This window comes from Narcine bancroftii, chromosome 1 (assembly GCF_036971445.1).
Source record: "Narcine bancroftii isolate sNarBan1 chromosome 1, sNarBan1.hap1, whole genome shotgun sequence".
Classification (NCBI taxonomy): domain Eukaryota; kingdom Metazoa; phylum Chordata; class Chondrichthyes; order Torpediniformes; family Narcinidae; genus Narcine; species Narcine bancroftii.
The window spans coordinates 80829819-80849580 of NC_091469.1; the positions used below are offsets into that span (position 1 = coordinate 80829819).

At 44.6% G+C, this 19762-nt stretch overlaps 1 protein-coding gene and 1 long non-coding RNA gene across 6 annotated transcripts in view; one reads left to right on the top strand and one right to left on the bottom strand.

Annotated features, from left to right (window-relative positions):
• The window catches only part of mfsd3 (major facilitator superfamily domain containing 3), a 191995-nt gene extending 179019 nt beyond the window's left edge, over positions 1-12976 (bottom strand). For 2 of the 4 annotated variants that reach the window (XM_069930860.1, XM_069930842.1), the window contains exons 1-2: positions 12313-12976; positions 9899-10632 (exon numbers count right to left, since the gene is read on the bottom strand). In XM_069930860.1, coding sequence (XP_069786961.1) covers positions 9899-10568 — 670 coding nt within the window. In that variant the 5' untranslated portion in view covers positions 10569-10632; positions 12313-12976. The other 2 variants (XM_069930865.1, XM_069930851.1) reach the window with 2 other exon arrangements.
• Positions 12977-13255: 279 nt separating this feature from the next.
• The window catches only part of LOC138760374 (uncharacterized), a 35530-nt gene continuing 29023 nt past the window's right edge, over positions 13256-19762 (top strand). For both annotated transcript variants that reach the window (XR_011355569.1, XR_011355571.1), the window contains exon 1: positions 13256-13756. This is a non-coding gene — a long non-coding RNA (uncharacterized lncRNA). The remainder of the gene's footprint in view (positions 13757-19762) is intronic.

Here is a 19762-nt window from a genome sequence, read left to right on the forward strand (position 1 = left end):
GCCATTGGGAAATGGAGTCATCAGAGGTTTCTCTCTGACTCCAACATCCCTTCCAGCGCGCACCCTGGGCAGCGATTATGACATCACAATACACCAGGTGACTGAGCTCATCCTGCCCTTAAAGGGGCGTGCTGAATTTGAGTAAAAACAGTCGTTTACGACCCTGAGCATGGTGGCTGCGTTTCTCACACCGCCACAGGATCAACTTAAAACTGGGGCGAGTGTTTACAACAATGGAATAATTCACATGTACATTCTCATTAGTTTTAGTTAATGGAATTAGGTGAATAGGGAATTAGTGCACTTGCTCCATCACACATGACAGCTGATTTGTTTGTAATCATCAAACTTTGAGGAGTTTTTTTGTAGAATATTTCAAACACTAAATTTTTTTTTAATGTTGTGTGATTCATGACCAACAAAGATTTAAAAAAATTACCATTATAAAACAGTATGAAAACACAAGGGCTAAATATAACAGATTGATGAAGTAGAACTTTGATAAACCTTTTACAAGAATTTTATACATTAAGAAAGCAGAAACATTAATCCATTAATCTCTCTACATTCATCCCAACGAATATGATTTAGTACCATTGAGTTAAAAATTAAAATTCTTAGCATACACTTACTTAATGTATTAGATGCACACAGGGACTCAGACCTCATGTAATATTGAGGTGAACTGTGTATGAAAAACCATTTAAATAAAGTTTCAAAAAAAAAGAAAAACCATCATGTCAAGTCTAATTTATCAAATTAAAAATCATAGCTATCCTTTTCTTATTTCAAATACAGTACATCCACATTAAAAATTGATTGAATGAGTCACCAAAAAGAAAGGGCGTACTTAAAATAAAAAGTTTGTATGGATTGCATATTAGATTGATGAGGGTAAGGGTTGCACGCGGCCTTGCATAATTTTCCATTTTTCCAGATCAACAGAAGAAGAGTAGAGAATGGTAAATGTAACAACCTTCTTCAAAAAAGAGTTCAAGGACTTGCCCAGTAACTGGACAAGTCAAATTTTGGTGAGGAAGCTTTTAGAAACAATATCAGGGAAAACATTTTTTATAAATTTAGATGTACAGCACAGGAACAAGCCCTTCTGGTCCAGGAGCTAATAGCCCTAATATACACCAATTAACCTACAACCCCCCGCATACATTTTGAAAGATGGGAGGAAACTGGAGTGCCTGGAGGAAACCCACACAGACACAGGAAGAAAAAACAAACTCCTTAATGGCAGTACTGGATTTGAACCTGGGTCACTAGTGCCGTAATAATGTTGCGCTAATAGCTACATTAACCATGCTGCCCATAGACACTTGGAAAGTAAATGGGAATAAAGAGCAGCCATTCAGTTAAAGGCAATAATCAAATTGTTTTGATGAGGCAAAGAAAATGAACAAATAGTGGACATGACGACAAGGCTGATAGAAAATAACGTGGGAAAATGTGGATGTAATGTTTTCTATTTTGATAGACACAAAGTTGTTTTTATATTATTCAGAGTAATTTTGTTGTCTTTATACAAAAACCATTGAAAGTTAATGTGCATAGCAAACAATTAGTAAGGCGAATAACATGTTGGTCATCCTTCAGTCAGGTAGCCTTATTAGATTTGAGAAGACAGCATTAGGAATATTGTGCATTGTTTCATTGTTTAAATCTGATTTCTATCAGAGGGGCATGTGGCTGGTGGGGATGGGGTGGGGGGGGGGGGGGGTCCCTTTGGGTGTGGAATACAGAAGAACCAAGGAGAGTTGATATGGATATGAAAGAGAACAAATTGCAGAGAAATAATGGGATTGAGTGAGAGCCAGCATTGATTTATGGGCTGTGAGCCAATAGGCTCCTTCTGTCATGAGAAACTACGGGATCACATTGAAATACACAAAATTCTTCCAGGACTGGTCAGAGAAAAATAGCTCACTCTGAACAAACCTTGGGGTAAAGAGGCTTTATTTGGTGATATCAAAAAGAGTCCAATAGGCTGAAATCAATTGCCCAAGGACTCCAAGCAGCTCTCAGAGCCTCCCTTCCATTGTGGTCACAAAGACAGTTAAAACAAACTAACTGTACAACTGTCAGCTTAGTCTCAATAATACTAGGCAATGTTTATAGTATCTTTGTTGGTACAATCAAATTTATACAGAACTACAAATTCCAGACAGGCAGATATGGCCCCAGTCTGGCCTTGGGATGCAGCTGCTAATTTTAGTTCCCTTGCTTTTTATTCTTGCTTAGGCTTTAACTCTTTAAGTACCAAATTCTTCCACCTGCCTTGACTAGGCTAATGCAGAAATGATGCCTTCTCTGGATAAGGTGTATGGAATCTGGGGTCATATAGAGGTATATAAAATCAAAAGAAGCAGAGATAAGGTCATTTTTCCCAGGGTAGGAGAATTTAAAACCAGAGGCATACATTTAAAGTAAGAGGTAAAAGATTTTAAAGAGACCCTGAGGGGCGGATTAAGCTGCAATAGGAAGTGGTGGAGGTGGGTAAAATTTGAGTTTCAAGGAGATTTAGACAGGTAATGTTTAGATGGATACGAGCCAAACACGGACAAATGGGATTAGCTCAGTTAAGATAACTTGAATGGTAAGGACAAGATACACTGAGAGGCCTACTTCTATGACTGCCACTCTCAAAATAAGGGGACAACCACTCAGAATTGAGAGGATAAGTAATTTCTTTACCCAGAGAATAGTGCATTTCTGAAATTCGCTACCCAAAACAGGGATGGAGAGTCTGTAGTTGTGAATATTCAAGACAGGAATCAACCTATTTTTCAATTTTATGGGAATCAGGTGACATGAGGTCAATAAAAATGTAAAAGCACAGCAGAGATTTAATGCCCAGTGTACATGCAGAGCTGAACAACCTATTTCTATATATTACATTTCTGGAAGAAATTTAAAATGGTGTGGTGATACATTTGTCAGATAAAATAAAAGGTAACACAATGTCATTGTGGTTAAAATACTAGACTATCAGAGTTCTGAATCATTAATACAGAAAACAAGTTAAAATCCCAACTTGTTGTCGAGTGGATTGTAGAGTCATGTTAAGGTAACCCCTCCTGGAATCTAGTGGGAATATGGATGCAGAGGGGAATGTTGCCTTTCCATTTGTAACCTGGTGAGAATGTGGATTGCGGAGGGGCATGTAGCCTCTCCATCTGGATCCTGGTGGGAATGTGGATTGCGGAGGGGCATTTAGCCTCTCTATCTGGAATCTGGTGGGAATATGGATTGTGATGAGGCATTATAATGCAGAGGCCGCGTACACCACATGGTGGTGCTGCTGCTCTCCTATTCGGAGGACACATCGCATGCCAATCAAGGTCAGATGCACCCCAAGCCATCAAGGTGACCCTTGCAATTGGCCCATCTAAATTACCAGGTGCTGGAGACCAGGCTGCCTGCCTGGAATCAGCCCTGACATTCCCCCACTTGGCCCGGTGAATCACCTAGGCTGGCTGTTGCTGAGCCCCTACACTTGGCTCTGAGCCATTGGCCACAGCAGCCGAGGCCCAGCCTGCCCCAAGTGATTGACTCCCCCAATACCTGCTGCAGAGCTATAAAAGACTGTATTCCCCCTTGTTCTGACTCTTTTTGACCCTTCGTGGCAGGTAAGTATCATCTTTCACACTGGGCTGGGGGAAGTCCCGAGGTTAGGTAGCTAGAGCCATGCCTGTACCAATCAAGGGGTGGGGGCACATAGTATCATCTTGATTCTGTTGATTGTACTTGAGTCATTTCCCCAGTTCTGTCGATTCCTCTCTCGTTATCTGAAGTGTATATTCACCCCTTGCGTACTGTGTGTGTGTGTTTAGTTTCATTTAGCATTTCTACCCTGTTGCTCCATCTGCATCCCCAAAATAAACTTGTGCTTTGACCCTCGATCTTGGTCTGGTTCTTAACCTGTGGGACTCACACGAACCCTTACAATAAGCATGTAGCCCCTCCATCTGGAATCTGGAGGAAACATGGATTGCAGAGGAGCATGTGTCCTCTCCAGCTGGAACCTGATCAGAAGTCACCTCACCTGCCAATCAAGGTCAAGCCTGCCCATAAGTCAGCCCACACCTGGTCATTGGCGCTGACTAAAATCACTGATCCTGCCCTTCCTGGAACCAGCAACCAGGAAGACTTTTCAGGAAGCCATCAGATTATTAGAAGGGCTTAAATATATGGAGCAGGGGGAATCTTGTCATCCACAAGGCCGAGGTGAGGATGGGCGACAAGGGCCCCCAATTTACCTGAAAATAGTTGTTTAAGGCATTGGTGCATGTTGGCTTGGAGCACTATGGCATCCCCACTTCCATTTTGTACATACTCTGGAAAGAGCATTGCTGGGGTGGGGGGGAGCAGCTTTGAAGTCCCTACCCACAACTTGGAACAACCCTCCCTCAGTTCTTGCCCATTTCCAGCAGCAGGATACATCACCCATGGGGTGGAAAACATTCACGCCCCTCACATAGAAGTGCCTGGTAGATGTGCTCAGATGCCCTCCCCCAACCGGTGACGTGAGGCCATACATCCCAGCAGCTGTACACTGGGGCAAAGAAAATACACAGCATTGGATGACCCTAGTAGACACTGGGGCCGAGCACACCATCATCCTCAGCAATCCTGCATTTGGGGAGGACTGCAGGCTCATTAATCCCAGCCAGAGAAGTTACCCTCCACCTATCTATAGGCAGTACCCTGCTCCATCCCCGTTTTGGTTGCTGGCTCACAGTGTATCTTGTACATGAACGTGCTGAAGGGGCAATCCCTATGCAAACAAGGGGAAGTTCACTTTTGGGGTCGCCAGCTTAACCATAGTAATTGGGATGGTCAAACGGGAGCCCATAGTCATTCCCCCTACTCCAGCCGTCCACATGGTTACCTTGCAGAACTGGATAGCCCTGGACTTCCTACTCGCTGCTGAAGGTGATACCTGTGCAGTGATTGGTAGGGTGCTGCACTTATATTCCGTTTGAATTGGGGAACATTACTCATCTGGCTGTGCATATCTGAAAAATCAAGGGTCCAGCTCCTGCATCATGACTCCTCTTGGGGAAGGAGATGGCCCTTTGGAGTTCTGGGGAGTTGGTAGGCTATTGCCCTTCACTAGGCCACTACTATCACTCTCGTGGTGTTCAGGGTTTTATCTTTTATGATGTCATTGTAAATTTATCCAGAAGGCTCCTAGTCTATATTAATGTATGTGATGATTGGCAAATGATGTGATTTCTGAGGGGTGGAATGTCATGTGGATTGTGGAGGGTCATGCAAACCCTCCATCTCGAATCTGAAGGGAATGTAGATTGCAGAGTAGCATGTAGCTTCTCCATCTGGAACCTGGTAAGAATGTGGATTAAGGAGGACATTTGTCCTCTCCACCTGGAACCTGATTGGAGGTCCTCACCTGCCAATCAAGGTCAAGCCTTGCCCACAGGTCAGCACACACCTGGTCCTTGGCCCCTTGATACCTGGGCCAGAACCTCCAGTTGATGACACTAATAAAGCCCACTGCACATGAGCCATCTTCCTCTTTAGATATGAACCTGAGCTCCACTCCAGGTTGGGAACCTTAAGAAATGCTGATGGATCACTGGTAAAGTGTGCGCAGACAAAAGGTTGGAAGCTGTAGTATTGTGTACCTAGGAGTGATGGGTATCGTATGTGATAACTTAATTGTAAAGCCTTCTACCTGCGAGTGGTTGTGAGTGTATCGTTTAATCCGGCGAGTGTTTGTACATGTGTCTTTTACCCTGTTGCAACTCCCCTACACGTGTAAATAAAACACTGCTTGGGATCAGCTTGGGACCCACAGAACACGCATGCTAGGAAAATTAAATAAATCTGGAATTTAAAGAAAAAAAGCTTTTCTCGGTAACAGAAGCAGTGAGGTAGAGGACAGGGTTTAGAGCTAAATCTAGAATGCCAAGAAGGGAAACATAAGAGAGGCAGTGCAGGAAAATGACTGAGATAAGAAAAACAGAGCATTCAAATAAACGAGTGTGCAAACAAATAAGGTTCGGGTAAGAAAAATGCTTTTAAGACAAACAGTGCAGTAGTGAAATAAGACATTGAAGAGGCAAATATGGTTAATTTGAAAGCACATTTGGAAACAGAATAATGGCAAACAAGGATCGAGCGGAGTAATTAAACAGATTAGGTCTTCACCAACCAAAACATAAATGACAAGTTAGAGATACAGTAGTCACAAGCCCTTCCGGCCCACGAGCCCGCGCCGCCCAATATGCCCATGTGGCCAATTCACCTACTAGCCTTGCACATCTTTGGAATGTGGGAGGAAACTGCAGCACCCAGAAAACCCATGCTACTGACAGCACCAGATTCAAACCTGAGTCACTGGCGCAGTTTTAGCGTTGTGCTAACAACTACACCAACTGTGCCACCTAACACAACTGGGGAAGCCAATGGCACTAAAAGCCAATAAATCCCCAGTTTAATAATCTGCATCCAGAAATAGACACAGAAATAGATGTCATTTTCCAAAATTCTGTAAATAATTGATCAGTTCCAGCAATCAGAAAGTGAAAAATGTCACCTCACAACCAAGGCAGAGTAAAACCAAAGAATTATCAGCCTAATGTCAGATATAGTGAAAACGCCAATGCCTATAAATACACCACCAAAAATGCAACAGTAGACAAAGTCAACATCAATTTACGTTAAACACCTTGTAGCTTGTCTTGTTCGATTAAACATTTCAATGAGCTAGTTTTATGATACTTTGGACGAACAAGTTACAAATAACAAATTCATGTAAAAATTATCTCATTTTGTTATTGTCTGTTATAATGTATATGTAATACTCTACCCTGAACCATATAAAACTTGTAATCTTAAGTACATTTAAATTAATTTCTTTAGAATTCTGGAGAAAGTGCAGAAGAGATCCAGAAAGATAGGGCTTGGATTGGAGGAATTTAGTTACAAGGAGAGATTGGATGGGCTACGATTATTCTCACTGGAGCACAGGAGGCTGAGGGGTGAAAAAATATGGTTTAATAAATGGTGAAGTGTCAGAGGGTTTGTATGAGCAGTTCATTCAGTTGTTCAGCAGTGTCACTGCCTGTGGGAAGAAGGTGCTTCTCAGCCTGGCATCTGTATCTTTTCTGACGGGAGTAACAGAGATGCTCTGGGGTCCTCAAAGGTCAAACAATGATCCCGGTAGGTTATGTTTGGGGGTGGGAGGGGGAGGGTGACGGCAGTGATCCTCCCTGCTGCTCTTGTGGTCTGTGGATTGACTTTCCATCCAATGCTCCACACCAACTGTACCATACTGTGATGAAGCCAGCCAGGACATTCTTGAAAGTTGACAGGATTTTAGCCAGTAACCTTGCCGACCTCAGACTTCTCAGGAAGTGCAGTCGCTGTTATGCTTTCCTAACAAATGAGGGGATGTTATGTGTCCAGGATAGCTGACTTGTTATGTGTCCAGGATAGCTGGAGTTTAAGGAACATGGTGCCCTCTACTCTGTCCACTACAGAGCTATTAATGTGTAGTGGAGGGTGGTCGTCCCTGGTCTTCCTGAAGTCCACAATCATCTCCTTTGTCTTGGCCACATTGAGAATCAGATTGTTATTTCCCACACCATATCACAAGGTTTTTCGCCTCTTCGCTGTTGTGTGACGTCGTTGTTGCTGATGAGGCCAACTGCTGTCATGTCATCTGCAAATGTGATAACTTTGTTGGAACTGGATCTGACATTGCAGTTGTAGATGAGTAGAATAAACGGGGACAGGCAGAGTGCACAGCCCTGAGGTACAACAGTTTCCCAATCCAAAGTTCCGTCAAACAAAATAATCCATTAACTGAACATTTTTGCGGCGGCGAATGACATCACAAGTTGAAAAAAATTTTTGAAAAAGCTTTTGATGAGAATTTCTCCTGTTTTAGTGCTGCATTTCTCTTATTTTGTAAGCAGAGACCAAGTTGTTTCTTGGTACATATTAAACATTATTTCATGGTCAAAACGCCTGCCGTTGTTTAACCACTGATACAAGTATTCTGCTGTTGGTACAGAGCTGAAAATAACAATAACCAAAATACATCCAGTCCCAAGCTTTTCAGGTATGGGGAAACATACTGTTTTAGCTATTTCTGAATGCTGACAGGTGTCCAAAAAAAAGAGTAAGGGGGGGTGGGGTGATCGCGAAGGCAGGAGGGGATAGGTGGAGAAGGAAGGAAGGGAGGGAGGGAAAGCAGCGATCAAGGGGAGTTGGGAAGGCTAGGTGAAGGTGAGGAGAGAGGAGGAAGAGATCAGGTTAGCAGAAACGGGAAAAGTCGATGTTAATGCCATCTGGTTGGAGAGTGCCCAGGTGTTGATCCTCCAATTTGCAGATGGTCTTGGTGGGATAATACATAAGGGCCATGGACAGACATGTGAGGAGGACACAGAACTGAAATGGTTAGCTACTGGAAGGTCACTGCCACTGGTGCGGACGGAGCAAAGGTGCTCAGCGAAGCAATCTTCCAATCTGCACCCAGTCTCTCCAATGTAGAGAAGACCACCAAGGGAGCACCGGATGCAGAAAATTAGTCCTGCAGATACACAAGTGTTGCTTCACTTGAAAGGCCTGTTTGGAGCCCCTGGACCATGGTGAGGGGGAGGTGTGGGTGCAAGTGTGGCACTTCCTGCAGCCACAGGGGAAGGTGCCGGGGGGAGATTGGTGGGGAGGGATGAGTGCATGAGGAAGTCTTGGAAGGAACAGTCCGTACGGAAGGCAGAGAAAGGAGAAAAGGGGAAGGATGTGACTAGTAGTGGGATCCTGTTGTAAGTATCGGATATTTTGGAGGACAATGTGTTGGATGCGGAGACGGATGTTGCGTCTGAGGGCAGGGAGTTCCAGGGCAGGTGATGCGGGTGAGGGCTGAGTTGATGGTGGTGGAGGGGAAGCCAAGTTTATGGAAGAAGGCAGACATTGCAAAAGATCTGGACTGGAAGACCTCAACTTGGGAACAGATGCAGCAGAGATGGAGAAATTGAGCGAAGGGGAAGAAATCTATGCAGGGGACAGGGTGTGAGAAAGTGTAGTCAAGGTAGTTGTGGGAGTTAGTGGGCTTGTAATATATGTCAGTGGAAAGCTTGTCTCCTGAGATAGAGAGATCCAGGAAGGGGAAAGTGTTGTCAGAGATGGACCAGGTGGGTTTGAGATTGGGGTGGAAGTTGGCCATGAAGTGGATGAAGTTAACAAGCTCATCACAAGCGCATGACACAGCCCTGATATAGTCATCGACATACTGGTGGAAAAGTTGAGCGGTCTTGCCTGTGTAGGCTTGCAGCATAGATTGATCCACAAAGCCAACAAACAACCAGGCGTAGCTGGGACCCATGCAAGTAACTATGGCTACACCTTTGATTTGGAGGAAGTGAGTCAAGTTAAGAGAGAAGTTGTTTAAAATGAGCTCAAGTTCTGCCAAGCAGAGGAGGAGGGTGGTGGTAGAGGGTGACTGGTCGGGTCTCTGGTCTAGAAAGAAGCCAAGTGCTTTAAGGCCTTTTGTATGGGGGATGGAAGTATAAAAGGATTGGACATCCATCGTGAAGATGAAGTGACCCAGTTCGGGGAATCTGAAGAGATGGAGGGCATGTGAGGTATCGTGGATGTAGGTGGGAAGTGATTGGACCAGGGAGAAAAGATAGTCATGGTACGATGAAAGATAAGAACAGATGAAGAGCATTTTTTGTTAATGTTGCATCACTCCCCACATTGATTTCTGCTTTAAAAATTATATGAAGTCAATTAAATAAATTTTGAAAGCAAGGGCAATGTGATGACTACATAACCCAGACATGGATTGTATTTCTAAGCAAGAATTTTTGTTAAATTGAAAAACAATAATCATTTATAATATACAGGATACTCTTACCCAATTTGTAGAGGATAAGATAAATTAGGTTCCAAACTGTTCCAGGCACTTTGAGAATCTCTCCTAGTATTTCACAAGGATTTAGCACAGGCAATCTGTCTTTTATTTCAGAAGCATTTTCAGGTTCAGGTGTAAAATAGGAAAAAATCATAGCTACAGCATAGATGATACAGAATGTGATGAAAAGTATATTCCAGCTGATGTAGTTCATCACTGTTAGAAGCCCTGCCCCTGCCAGAAGAGAGCCCATCTTATAAGCCACAACTTGAATGGTATTACCATAGCCCACATCCTCATTGCTCAGCAAATGAACTGCAATGCCATCGACAGCGATATCTTGAACTGAAGCAAAAAGGTTCATCAACAGCAGGACGAAGGCTATTGCTGAGAAATCTGTATCTGGAGCCAGTCCAGACATTGTTAAACAACATAAAAATAGTCCCAACATGCTACACAGCATCCATTTCCATTTTGTTCCATATTGATCCACAAATGGAGCCCAGAGTATCTTAAGTAACCATGGAAAATACAACAATTTGGTCAAGCTGATTTTGGTAAATGAAAGTCCAAATGTTCTCAGGTATATTGGTAATAAACTAGATTGTAATCCATAGGGCATTCCCTGCACAAAGTACAGTAAACCAAATAATTTCAGTTTGAAGAGCTCCATTTCAAACAGTTGTCATCTTGGGTAAAACAAGCTGTTTCTTGTAGATCATTGCTGAATTCAATATCTGCAACACAAATAGTATGATTTGTTAAAACCTCCACAAATATTTGTTATACTTAAAAGCACAAATATCTTTATACATTTTAGCACTCTGGAATTGTCATGTGGCGGCCCGCCACAGCAGCAATCGACCCGGCGCTCTGGGTGGCGAGCACAAGCAAAGGCCAGCGGTCCACAAAGCGGCACTAGCCCCAACAAGCGAACCAGTGGGTGAACGGCAAGGGCAACTTAAAGACCAGCGACCCCAAAATTGAGTCATCCGCGCAGCCAACATAGGGGCGGTGCGTGGCGAAGGACATTGTTATGCAGGAAAGTACCCGCGCATGGAAAACCCACTTTTTTTCAATGCATGTTGTGACATTAGACCAGGCGGACCGTGGCAGGAACAGAACAAGTCTAAAAGCCGGGCCTGAGTTCAAATAAAACTCAGAACCTAACCTGATTACACTGTGTGTGTGTCTTCTTTCGAGTAGCGCGCAGCTACAGTTGCTACCTATTAAACTTTCATTTCTTGAGAAAGCTGTTGATTTAGATAGAAATGCAGGAAATTAATTTTGCATGGAAAGTTGCCTTCCTTTTTGTTTAATTGGGATCAATGAAAATAGGGTAAATTTAGAAACCAGCAAACTAAGGAATTCTAAATAATAACCTTGTCATGCAAATACACCTAAAACAAATGTTTTTCACTGCTTTTCCCTCCCTCTTAACTTCATTGAGAAACAACATCTATTTAGTCAAGTAAACACTCTTAACTAGTATTTAAAATGGAGTTGATATTTTAAGGAGGGTTCAGACTTTCATTTATCACCTAGCTGAAAAATTCTACAATGGTTAGAGATGGAAGAATGCACTGAAAGAGGACAGATAGGGTTGAGTTTGCAGAGGAAATGTGGTTTGGGGGCAAGGCCTTTGATATGTTTGGAGAGAGGGTGTGCAAATCAACTGCTGGAGCCTCACAGATGCAGTGACCCAGATTCAATGTTGGCCTCTCTTGCAGCATTTACACATTCTCGCCCTGACCACGAGTTTCACCCTGGGTCCTCCCATTTTCACCCTCATCCCAAGAACATGCTGATCTATGAATTGGCATGTCGATGACCCTTCAGGAGGGAGTGGCTGGGAGGAGAATTGGAAATGGTTAATAGGCTTAGATGAGAAAATAGAGTAGAGATAAAGGTGGGGAAATAGGACAATAGGCTAAATTACACATGAAAGAAAATATTGTTGTCATACTGCTGTTTGCAAGAATCTGGGAAGCTGGAAATTATAGACGGCAATATGGCAGCAGATGAGTTTAGAAGCTGCGTTTGACTCCCAAATTGCAGTTGGGTTCATTGTGCACTGAGGAAAGAAGTCACTTCATAGATACTGAAAGACAATGGACAACGAAAAAGTTTCCCAAGTCCCAATAGTTTTGAGAATGTTGTGAACAACTTCGAACTGAAATGTGGGTGGTTCTATGCACCAGTTGGAACTCTCCAAAACTGGGGTCACCCCAGGACTTGAGCAAGAGGCGACCAGACATGAGCAGTAACATTGTGAGAACAGCGCTGCCCACTGACTTGGAGGTGAACCTCAACTGAAGTGATGAGGCGTCCATGGGTGGAGGTTCTGGGAGCCACTGCTCCGGGGAACTTTAACTCTCCTGTTGAACACATGGGTTCTGTTCAGATTTCACTCCTACCCAATTCTTCTTTTCGTCGCTGATGTTCTCGGGTCTCCCTGGGCCACGATAAATATCCATCCACTCTATCTTCACCAGGCTGGCGCAAGGGAAGAGGCCCGGGCGCCCACCTGCTCCCGGATCTCGGGCCCGGGGGGGTGCGCGCGCAGGCTGCAGCGCCTCCCTGTGGCCACAAGGGCTCACTCCGAGCACGCCCGCGTTTCTCCCCCACCGCCACGAGGCGCCATCCTGCTGCAGGAATTGTGCGCTGGCACCACGTGGTCGGCAGCTCGCAATGACTTCGAGGTCGTGGCTTTTTTTTAAAGCTGTCCCTTGCAGATGCTTCGCATGTGGTTCATCTTCAATGCACCAATCCACCCTCACTGAACGGTTTCTGCCCCCGTTCAACAGTCATGCAGCGGGCTGATTATTCCGGTGTTATGTCATCCTTTAGGAATAACTGACAGACCGGAAACTGACGGCTAAAGGTCGTGCAACAATGAAAGAGAATCTTTGGAGCATATGTTGTCTGCATCGCTCCCACCCCTCGAGGGGGCGGCCTCCATCGCTCCCCTCCATGACATGGGAGGGCGGCTGGCTCGTCACTTCAAATGAGGTTCACCTCCAAGTCACTGCATCCCTCCGCCCAGGGGTGGGGCCCCGCTCCACGCGTGGGGGGGGGGAACTGGCCGCCTCCCCGCTCCACGCATGGGGGGGGGGATACTGGCCGCCTCCCCGCTCCACGCATGGGGGGGGGGGACTGGCCGCCTCCCCGCTCCACGCATGGGGGAGGGAACTGGCCGCCTCCACGCTCCACGCATGGGGGGGGGGGAGGAACTGGCCGCCTCCACGCTCCACGCATGGGGGGGGGGGAACTGGCCGCCTCCCAGCTCCATACGTGGGGGGGGGGGGGGGAACTGGCCGCCTCCCAGCTCCATACGTGGGGGGGGGGAGGGATGGAACTGGCCGCCTCCCGGCTCCACGCGTGGGACTGGGGGGGAAATGGCCGCCTCCCCGCTCCACGTGTGGGGGGGAACTGGCAGCACCCCGATGCCCTGCCAACGTAAGGCAGAAGTCAGTATTTGTCCAACGAAAAAAAACGTCATTTGCAAATTGCCAAGTGAAAGTTTGTGCGACGTGGAAGTCTCCTGGTGACCGAGTTTCTACCAGTGACAGCGTGAACGTTCACTCTGCCCTGTCCAATCCCCCACTGAACAGCAGTGGTTTTCATCTTTCCAAGCTCAGCCCCTTTCACATCATTATTGACCCTAAAAACTCAGGCATGCATGAAGAATTCAGCTGATCCTCAGCCTTCAGAGGAGGAGAACTATATTACCGAAGTTTCCAGCCTGAGCCCTTCTTCAGGGTAGGAGGAAACAGCATAGGTGCCCGAGCAAAAGAAACAGCAGAGGGAGGAGACAAGACCAAGGTGGTAGATATGGAGAAGAGCCCGGAAAAAGGAAAGGTGAGAATTAATCGGGGGGGGGGGGGTTGCTTTTGTAAATGCAGAGCTAAGGTAGACACAGGGAAAGATGGTGGGGCTAATGTAAACCAGAGAAGTCTGTGACAATGCCACCAGTTTGAAGAGTGGCCAGATGGAAGATGAGGTGTTGTTCCTTCAATTTGCAGGTGGTCTCAGTCTGGCAGTGCATGAGCCCATGGACAGACATGTCAGCAAGGCAATAGGGCATTACTACAATCAGCATCTGCAGACTCTTATTTCACTCAAATGGGGCAGGGAATTGAATCAGGTGTTGTCATGAAGAAGTGGCATGAAATTCCGTTTTATGGTAGCATTCTACGTACTAAATTGCTATAAATTATATTTTTGTAAATACACTATTCAAAAAAATTATAGCAAAAGGAAAAAGTTAGGGGATGTCTGCACTCCACTGTCCATTCAGAAACCTGATGACAGAGAGGAAAAAGCTGTTATACTGTTGGTTTTTAGTCTTCAGGCACCTGTACCTCCTTCCTGTGGTGACAGTGCGAAGAGGGCATGGCTTGGGTGGTGAGGGTCCTTGATGAGAGGCTTCTTTCTTGAGACACTGCCTCTTGTAGTTCACATCTGTCCCCTCTTCAGTCCATTGGCACTTGAAATCTCTGCAAAGATAGTCAAAGATGTTGGTACTCAAGTATTTGACGTTCTTTACCCTTAACACTGCTGACCCCTTTATGAGGCCTGGTTTGTGTTTCCCCTTCTTGAAGTCCACCATCATTTCCTTAATTTGTAGAGACCACAATGGGAGCACTGGATGTAATAGATTACTCCTGCAGAGTCACAAGTGTGAATGGACTATTTGGGGCCCCAAATTCTCACCTTCCCAATCAATTCTCACCTTTCCTCTCCAGCATTTGAATTCAGGCACGTGCCTGCTTTTTATTCATACCTTGAAGGGCTTAAACCCAAAACTTATAAATCTTTACCCCCCTTGGATGCTGTGTTACTTGCCGAGATCCCCCAGCACTTCTGTATTTTTATTACAAATATAGCATCTGCAGTCTTTGATTGACTATCAATTTCTGAACTCCTCTACCTGCTGTTGTGTTCAGAATAGTTTCAACAGATTCAAAGAGAATCAAGGCTGGACACGTGTTATCAACAAATACTGGTCTTCACACACAGGCAACTCAACTCAGATGAATATACAGTACAGTACTGAAAAACAAGGGTTGAACTTGTTCAGCACCTACCACCACAGGTGTGGTATACCCAGAAACAAGGATTTCTGTTCAGCAACCACTCGCACGGTATACTAAGAAATGAGGGTTTAATCTACCAGCCACAGGCACAGAACACCAATAATAATAACAAATAAATGAGTATATAGACATAAACCAGGTCTCCAGTGTAGCCCCTGCTCAGGATCCAGGACAGGTACAGTACATTGCAGTCACCCCTCCAGAACTGGCTGCAGCACCTACATATAAACCTAGTTTACACCATCGACCATGGCTTGTGATCCAGTACTGCCCTATTGCTATCGAACTTCCGGAGCTGCCTGCAGCCTGGCCTCAGGGATGTTTTAAAGGCAGTAGCAAAAAGAGAGAGACAACACATGCTTCATTTTCAATGAAGGACCCATTTGCATTACCTGTCAGGGCCAATCATGCATCAACCTCAACTGTGGGTAGAACTCACAATTGAGTATCACCTAGAGGACCGATTGCACATCAACTGCAAGGGCCAATCATCCATCAGCATCACAGGTGGGCAGATCTAACCCTTGATTGACAAGTGAGGAAATTTCCAACTAGGATCCAGCCAGAGAGGTCACATGACCCTGCAATCCACACCATTAAAGCCCTTGTTGTGAGTGAGGAAGGAGGTTTGGTAGGTCTCAAAGGCAAGGATTTTTAGACACAGTTTTGGTAGTCAAGGATTTTATTTACAGAAGGCAAAACACAAGAGAATGGCAACACACGGCAGCCGTGGGAAAACAGTAGTCGCGATGGAACAACACGCACAGTTTAATAGTGATTGTGGGGAAAGTTGGGACAGCAATAACCCATACAGTTTAATAGCAATTGTGGGAAAAAGTAAAAGCAGCTCTAAAACATGTACAATTAATAATGAACATGGGAAACTAGCATGGGCACAAAGCACACACATACAACAAACTGGGTACATCCAATAATCAAGTAAAAATCTCTATGATGCTCCACCACCCCTTGACTCAGTGCAGACACAGCTCTATGCTACAAGGAACACTTTAAATGCTCCCAACCCTTTTAACAGTACATTTTTACCAACAGTTTCTCCAGCGCCATTCTACAGTTCTCGGTCTGAAGTAAAGCAGGGTGGTCCCAAACTGGCAAAGAGGGAAAACAAAGAACACATGGCACCTTTAATGTGCTGGAGAATCCAGCCCAGATCATTAAAAGGGCCCAATGGCTTGGTGTCAGGAAGGTTAATCCAATTACAACAGCCATTGCCCCAAGGTCAAGTACAAGCAGGCTGGAGAGTTTAGTCCAGTTAATTTACATGTGTTCAACTGCAAGGTGTTGACTAATGGCTGGAAGGGGACCAAACCTTGATTGGCAGCTAGTGTGTCCTCGACTAGGTAGTCACACGACAGCCACAACCTTTCCTCCTTGAGTACAGAGGAAGGGGATAGTCAGGCTAAGGCAGGCAGAGGTGTAGGGTCAGACTCTGTAGCCCTGAAAAGAAGTAATAGGAAGAATAGGGCAATAGTTATAGGGGACTCATAAGTGAGGCAGATGGAGAGAGGTTTTTGTGGAGGAGATAAAGAAAACCTGATGATGGTTTGCCTCCCTGGTTGTAGCTACACGAGTCCAGAACATCCTAAAGGAGGAAGGAAAAGTGCCTGAGGTCGGTACCAACGAGATTGGTAGGAAGGAAGAAGTGGTCCTGCAAAATGAATATAAGAAGTTAGGCAGGGAGCTCAGAAGGACCACTAAGGGTGTAGTCTCCGGATTACTTCCTGTGCCACACGATAGTGAGGGCAAAAATAGAGTCAGGTCGAGACTGAATGTATGGCTGAAGGGGTGTGATAGTACAGATTCTATCACCAATGTGTATATGTAGTGTACTAAGAAATGAGGCTTTAATCTACCAGCCACAGGCACAGAACACCAATAATAATAATAACAGATGGTAGTGTGGAATGACTGTGATTGGCTGAGAGTGTAGCCACACCTACTGGCAGGTCTTAAAGGATTGCTCCTAGCCAGACCAGGTTATTCTGGACTGGTCGACCTACTTAGTTAATAAAAGCCTTGGTTTGGATCAACAAGTCTTTGGTTTTTTTCAACGCGCATTACAAGGGGTGGAGTAAAAGACAGGGTTTCAAGTTCTTGGACTACTGGGACCATTTCTGGGGGAGATTGGGCCTATACTGTAAGGATGGGTTACATCTAAATCCCAGAGGTACCAGTCTCCTGGCATGGGCATTTGCTAGGGCTTTAAACTAGTAAGGTTGGGGATAAGGGTTCATGTCAGGGAGGAGAGCAAGAACTGAGTCTTTAGGAAAAGAAAAAAGGCTTTTTCCACACAATCTGGAGGTGGAACAGGGACAGGTAATAAATAGTGGTCATAGAAACAATTGTAGAGAGGGTGAGAGGCAGAATGTTAAAGGTGGAAGATCTCTGAGATGCATTTATTTCAATGCAAGGAGTGTGGTTAAAAAAAAGGTGGATGAACTAATGGTGTGGATTGACACATGGTGTTATGATGTGATAGCAATTTGTGAGACATGGTTGAAGGAAGATTGTGACTGGAAGCTAAATATTCCAGGATTTTTCTGCTTTAGATGTGACAGAATTGGCGGGGTACGAGGGGGAGGTGTGGCGTTGCTTGTCAGGGAAGATATTACAGTGCTGCTGAGGCAAGATAGACTGGAAGGCTCGTCACGCGAGGCTCTGTGGGTTGAACTAAAAAATAAGAAAGGTGAGGCTACAGATATAGGGATATATTATAGGCCACCAAAAGAGGATAAGGAACTGGAAGAGCAAATGTGCAGGGAAATTATTGAGATGTGTAATAGAAACAGGGTTGTGATAGTTGGGGATTTCAATTTTCCTAACATTGATTGGGAAACACAATCTATCCATTCCAGATAGATCCTTGTCCCTTTGTCTCATGTTCCTATACCTCCTTTGCCGCTTCCCTCTCGGCTTCTCCCAAGTACATTACAAGCCGGATCTTTTCAAACCCTAGCGGTACCTTCCCCTGATGCTGCAGCTCTTTCCATATCTGTTCGTACCGTTTCATAGCTTGTACCTCCTCTCCCTTCGGTAATCCTCCCAGTAATTGATTCCTTGTTCTTTCCCACTGTTGGTTTACAGATGGGGGGAACCCATCTGTCTTCCCCAAACTTTTGCCATACATCCCCACTTACTCCTTCCATCTTACGTTCTGATTTTTAACCCTTCAGACTTCGTACTTCAATGGGTCTCTCCCCTGGTAGGATTTTGCCACCCTGCAATCTACTTTGACCCTTCACACATTATTATAAACACCTGCGGCATACTGTACACATTACTTAACAAATAACTATTACCCAAGATATACAATCCTTAAACAAATACTTATTATACACTACTATGGTACACGATCCTTAAACAAATACTTATTATACACTACTATGATACACGATCCTTAAACAAATACTTTTTATACACTACTAAACCAAATAATTATAACACAATGTACCTTATTCTATTTGGCCAAGTGTCTAAACTTATATCTCGAGATCTCTACTAGGGGCCTCTAACCCCGTTTTCTACAGGGGACTCTAACCCCCGTTCCTTACAGGGGACTCTAACCCCCCATTACCTACAGGGGACTCTAACCCCCCATTACCTACAGGGGCCTCTAACCCCTGAAGCTTTATTCCTTGGCTTCTTCTAGGACTTTTGCAGAGTAGTGACAACACACAATTTTATCGTTGCCAATAGCAGAACTTCGTTTAAACAGGCGTCTACTTACCTTCTTTTGTTGAGTGGCCACTTGTTGTTATCACCACACCACAATCGACTGTTGTGTCGTCTTTTTCTCTTCCATCACTTCTCCATCTTCATCACGTCGGGGTCACCAAATTGTCGGACTCTGGCTTTACCCTACCCTCAATTTAGTTTATGTGTTGTCTGAGTCCAGCGTGCTCGTTGAATGAAGTGATAGGAGAAGGTATTCGGTTCAACAATCAGTTTATTATACAGCACAAGAATAAAGCTCAACAGAGCTCTGGGTCAGTCGTTAGTTCATAGGTCACCTGCACAGTGAGCTATTCCCCAAGACTGACCCCTATTGTCCAGTCTGCTCAGTTTATATAGATCCAAATTACGATACAGAACAAAAGTTGGCTTCCTTTGCTAGATTTTTTTTTTTACATAAAGTATATCCAGCAATTTCCTATTCTACAGTTTATCTCGGGTGTAGACCTCTTATCTTAAATCTTCCAGATCAGACCATCCTATTGTTTTGACCAGAAATCAATTCCTGCCCCAGATATTTCCAATCATCGTTATGTTCCTGTCTGGCCAATGTCTTCTGTTCTCCTTAACACCTCCTCATGCCTTAATCTTCTTCCTAGACTGGCTTTCCATTCCCTTTGTTTCTTACAGGATATTCTTTGTTCTGGTCTGCCCTGTGTCTCCTGCGCTACTCACCACCTCCTTCAGTTGAGCATTCCTCCTAAATCGTTTCATCCATTTCCTCTCCCTTGTTTTTTCGGAGCAGACAATTCTGCCCCTACTGTACTCAGCCAACTTTGCTCCATGCTGTGATTGCCACTTAATCACATTACTCTTTTCCCTTAACCATGAAGTAAATATAATATTGTTATATAGTCATATATATTGTAAACATGAAGTAAATATAAGATTGTTAAATAGTCATATATTCCATGATGTTTTAACTAAATGTCAGTTCTTTCATTTAAGAGGAGGCTGGATATATACATGGATAAGAGGGGGTTAGAGGATTATGGGCGGAGAATAGGCAGGGGGA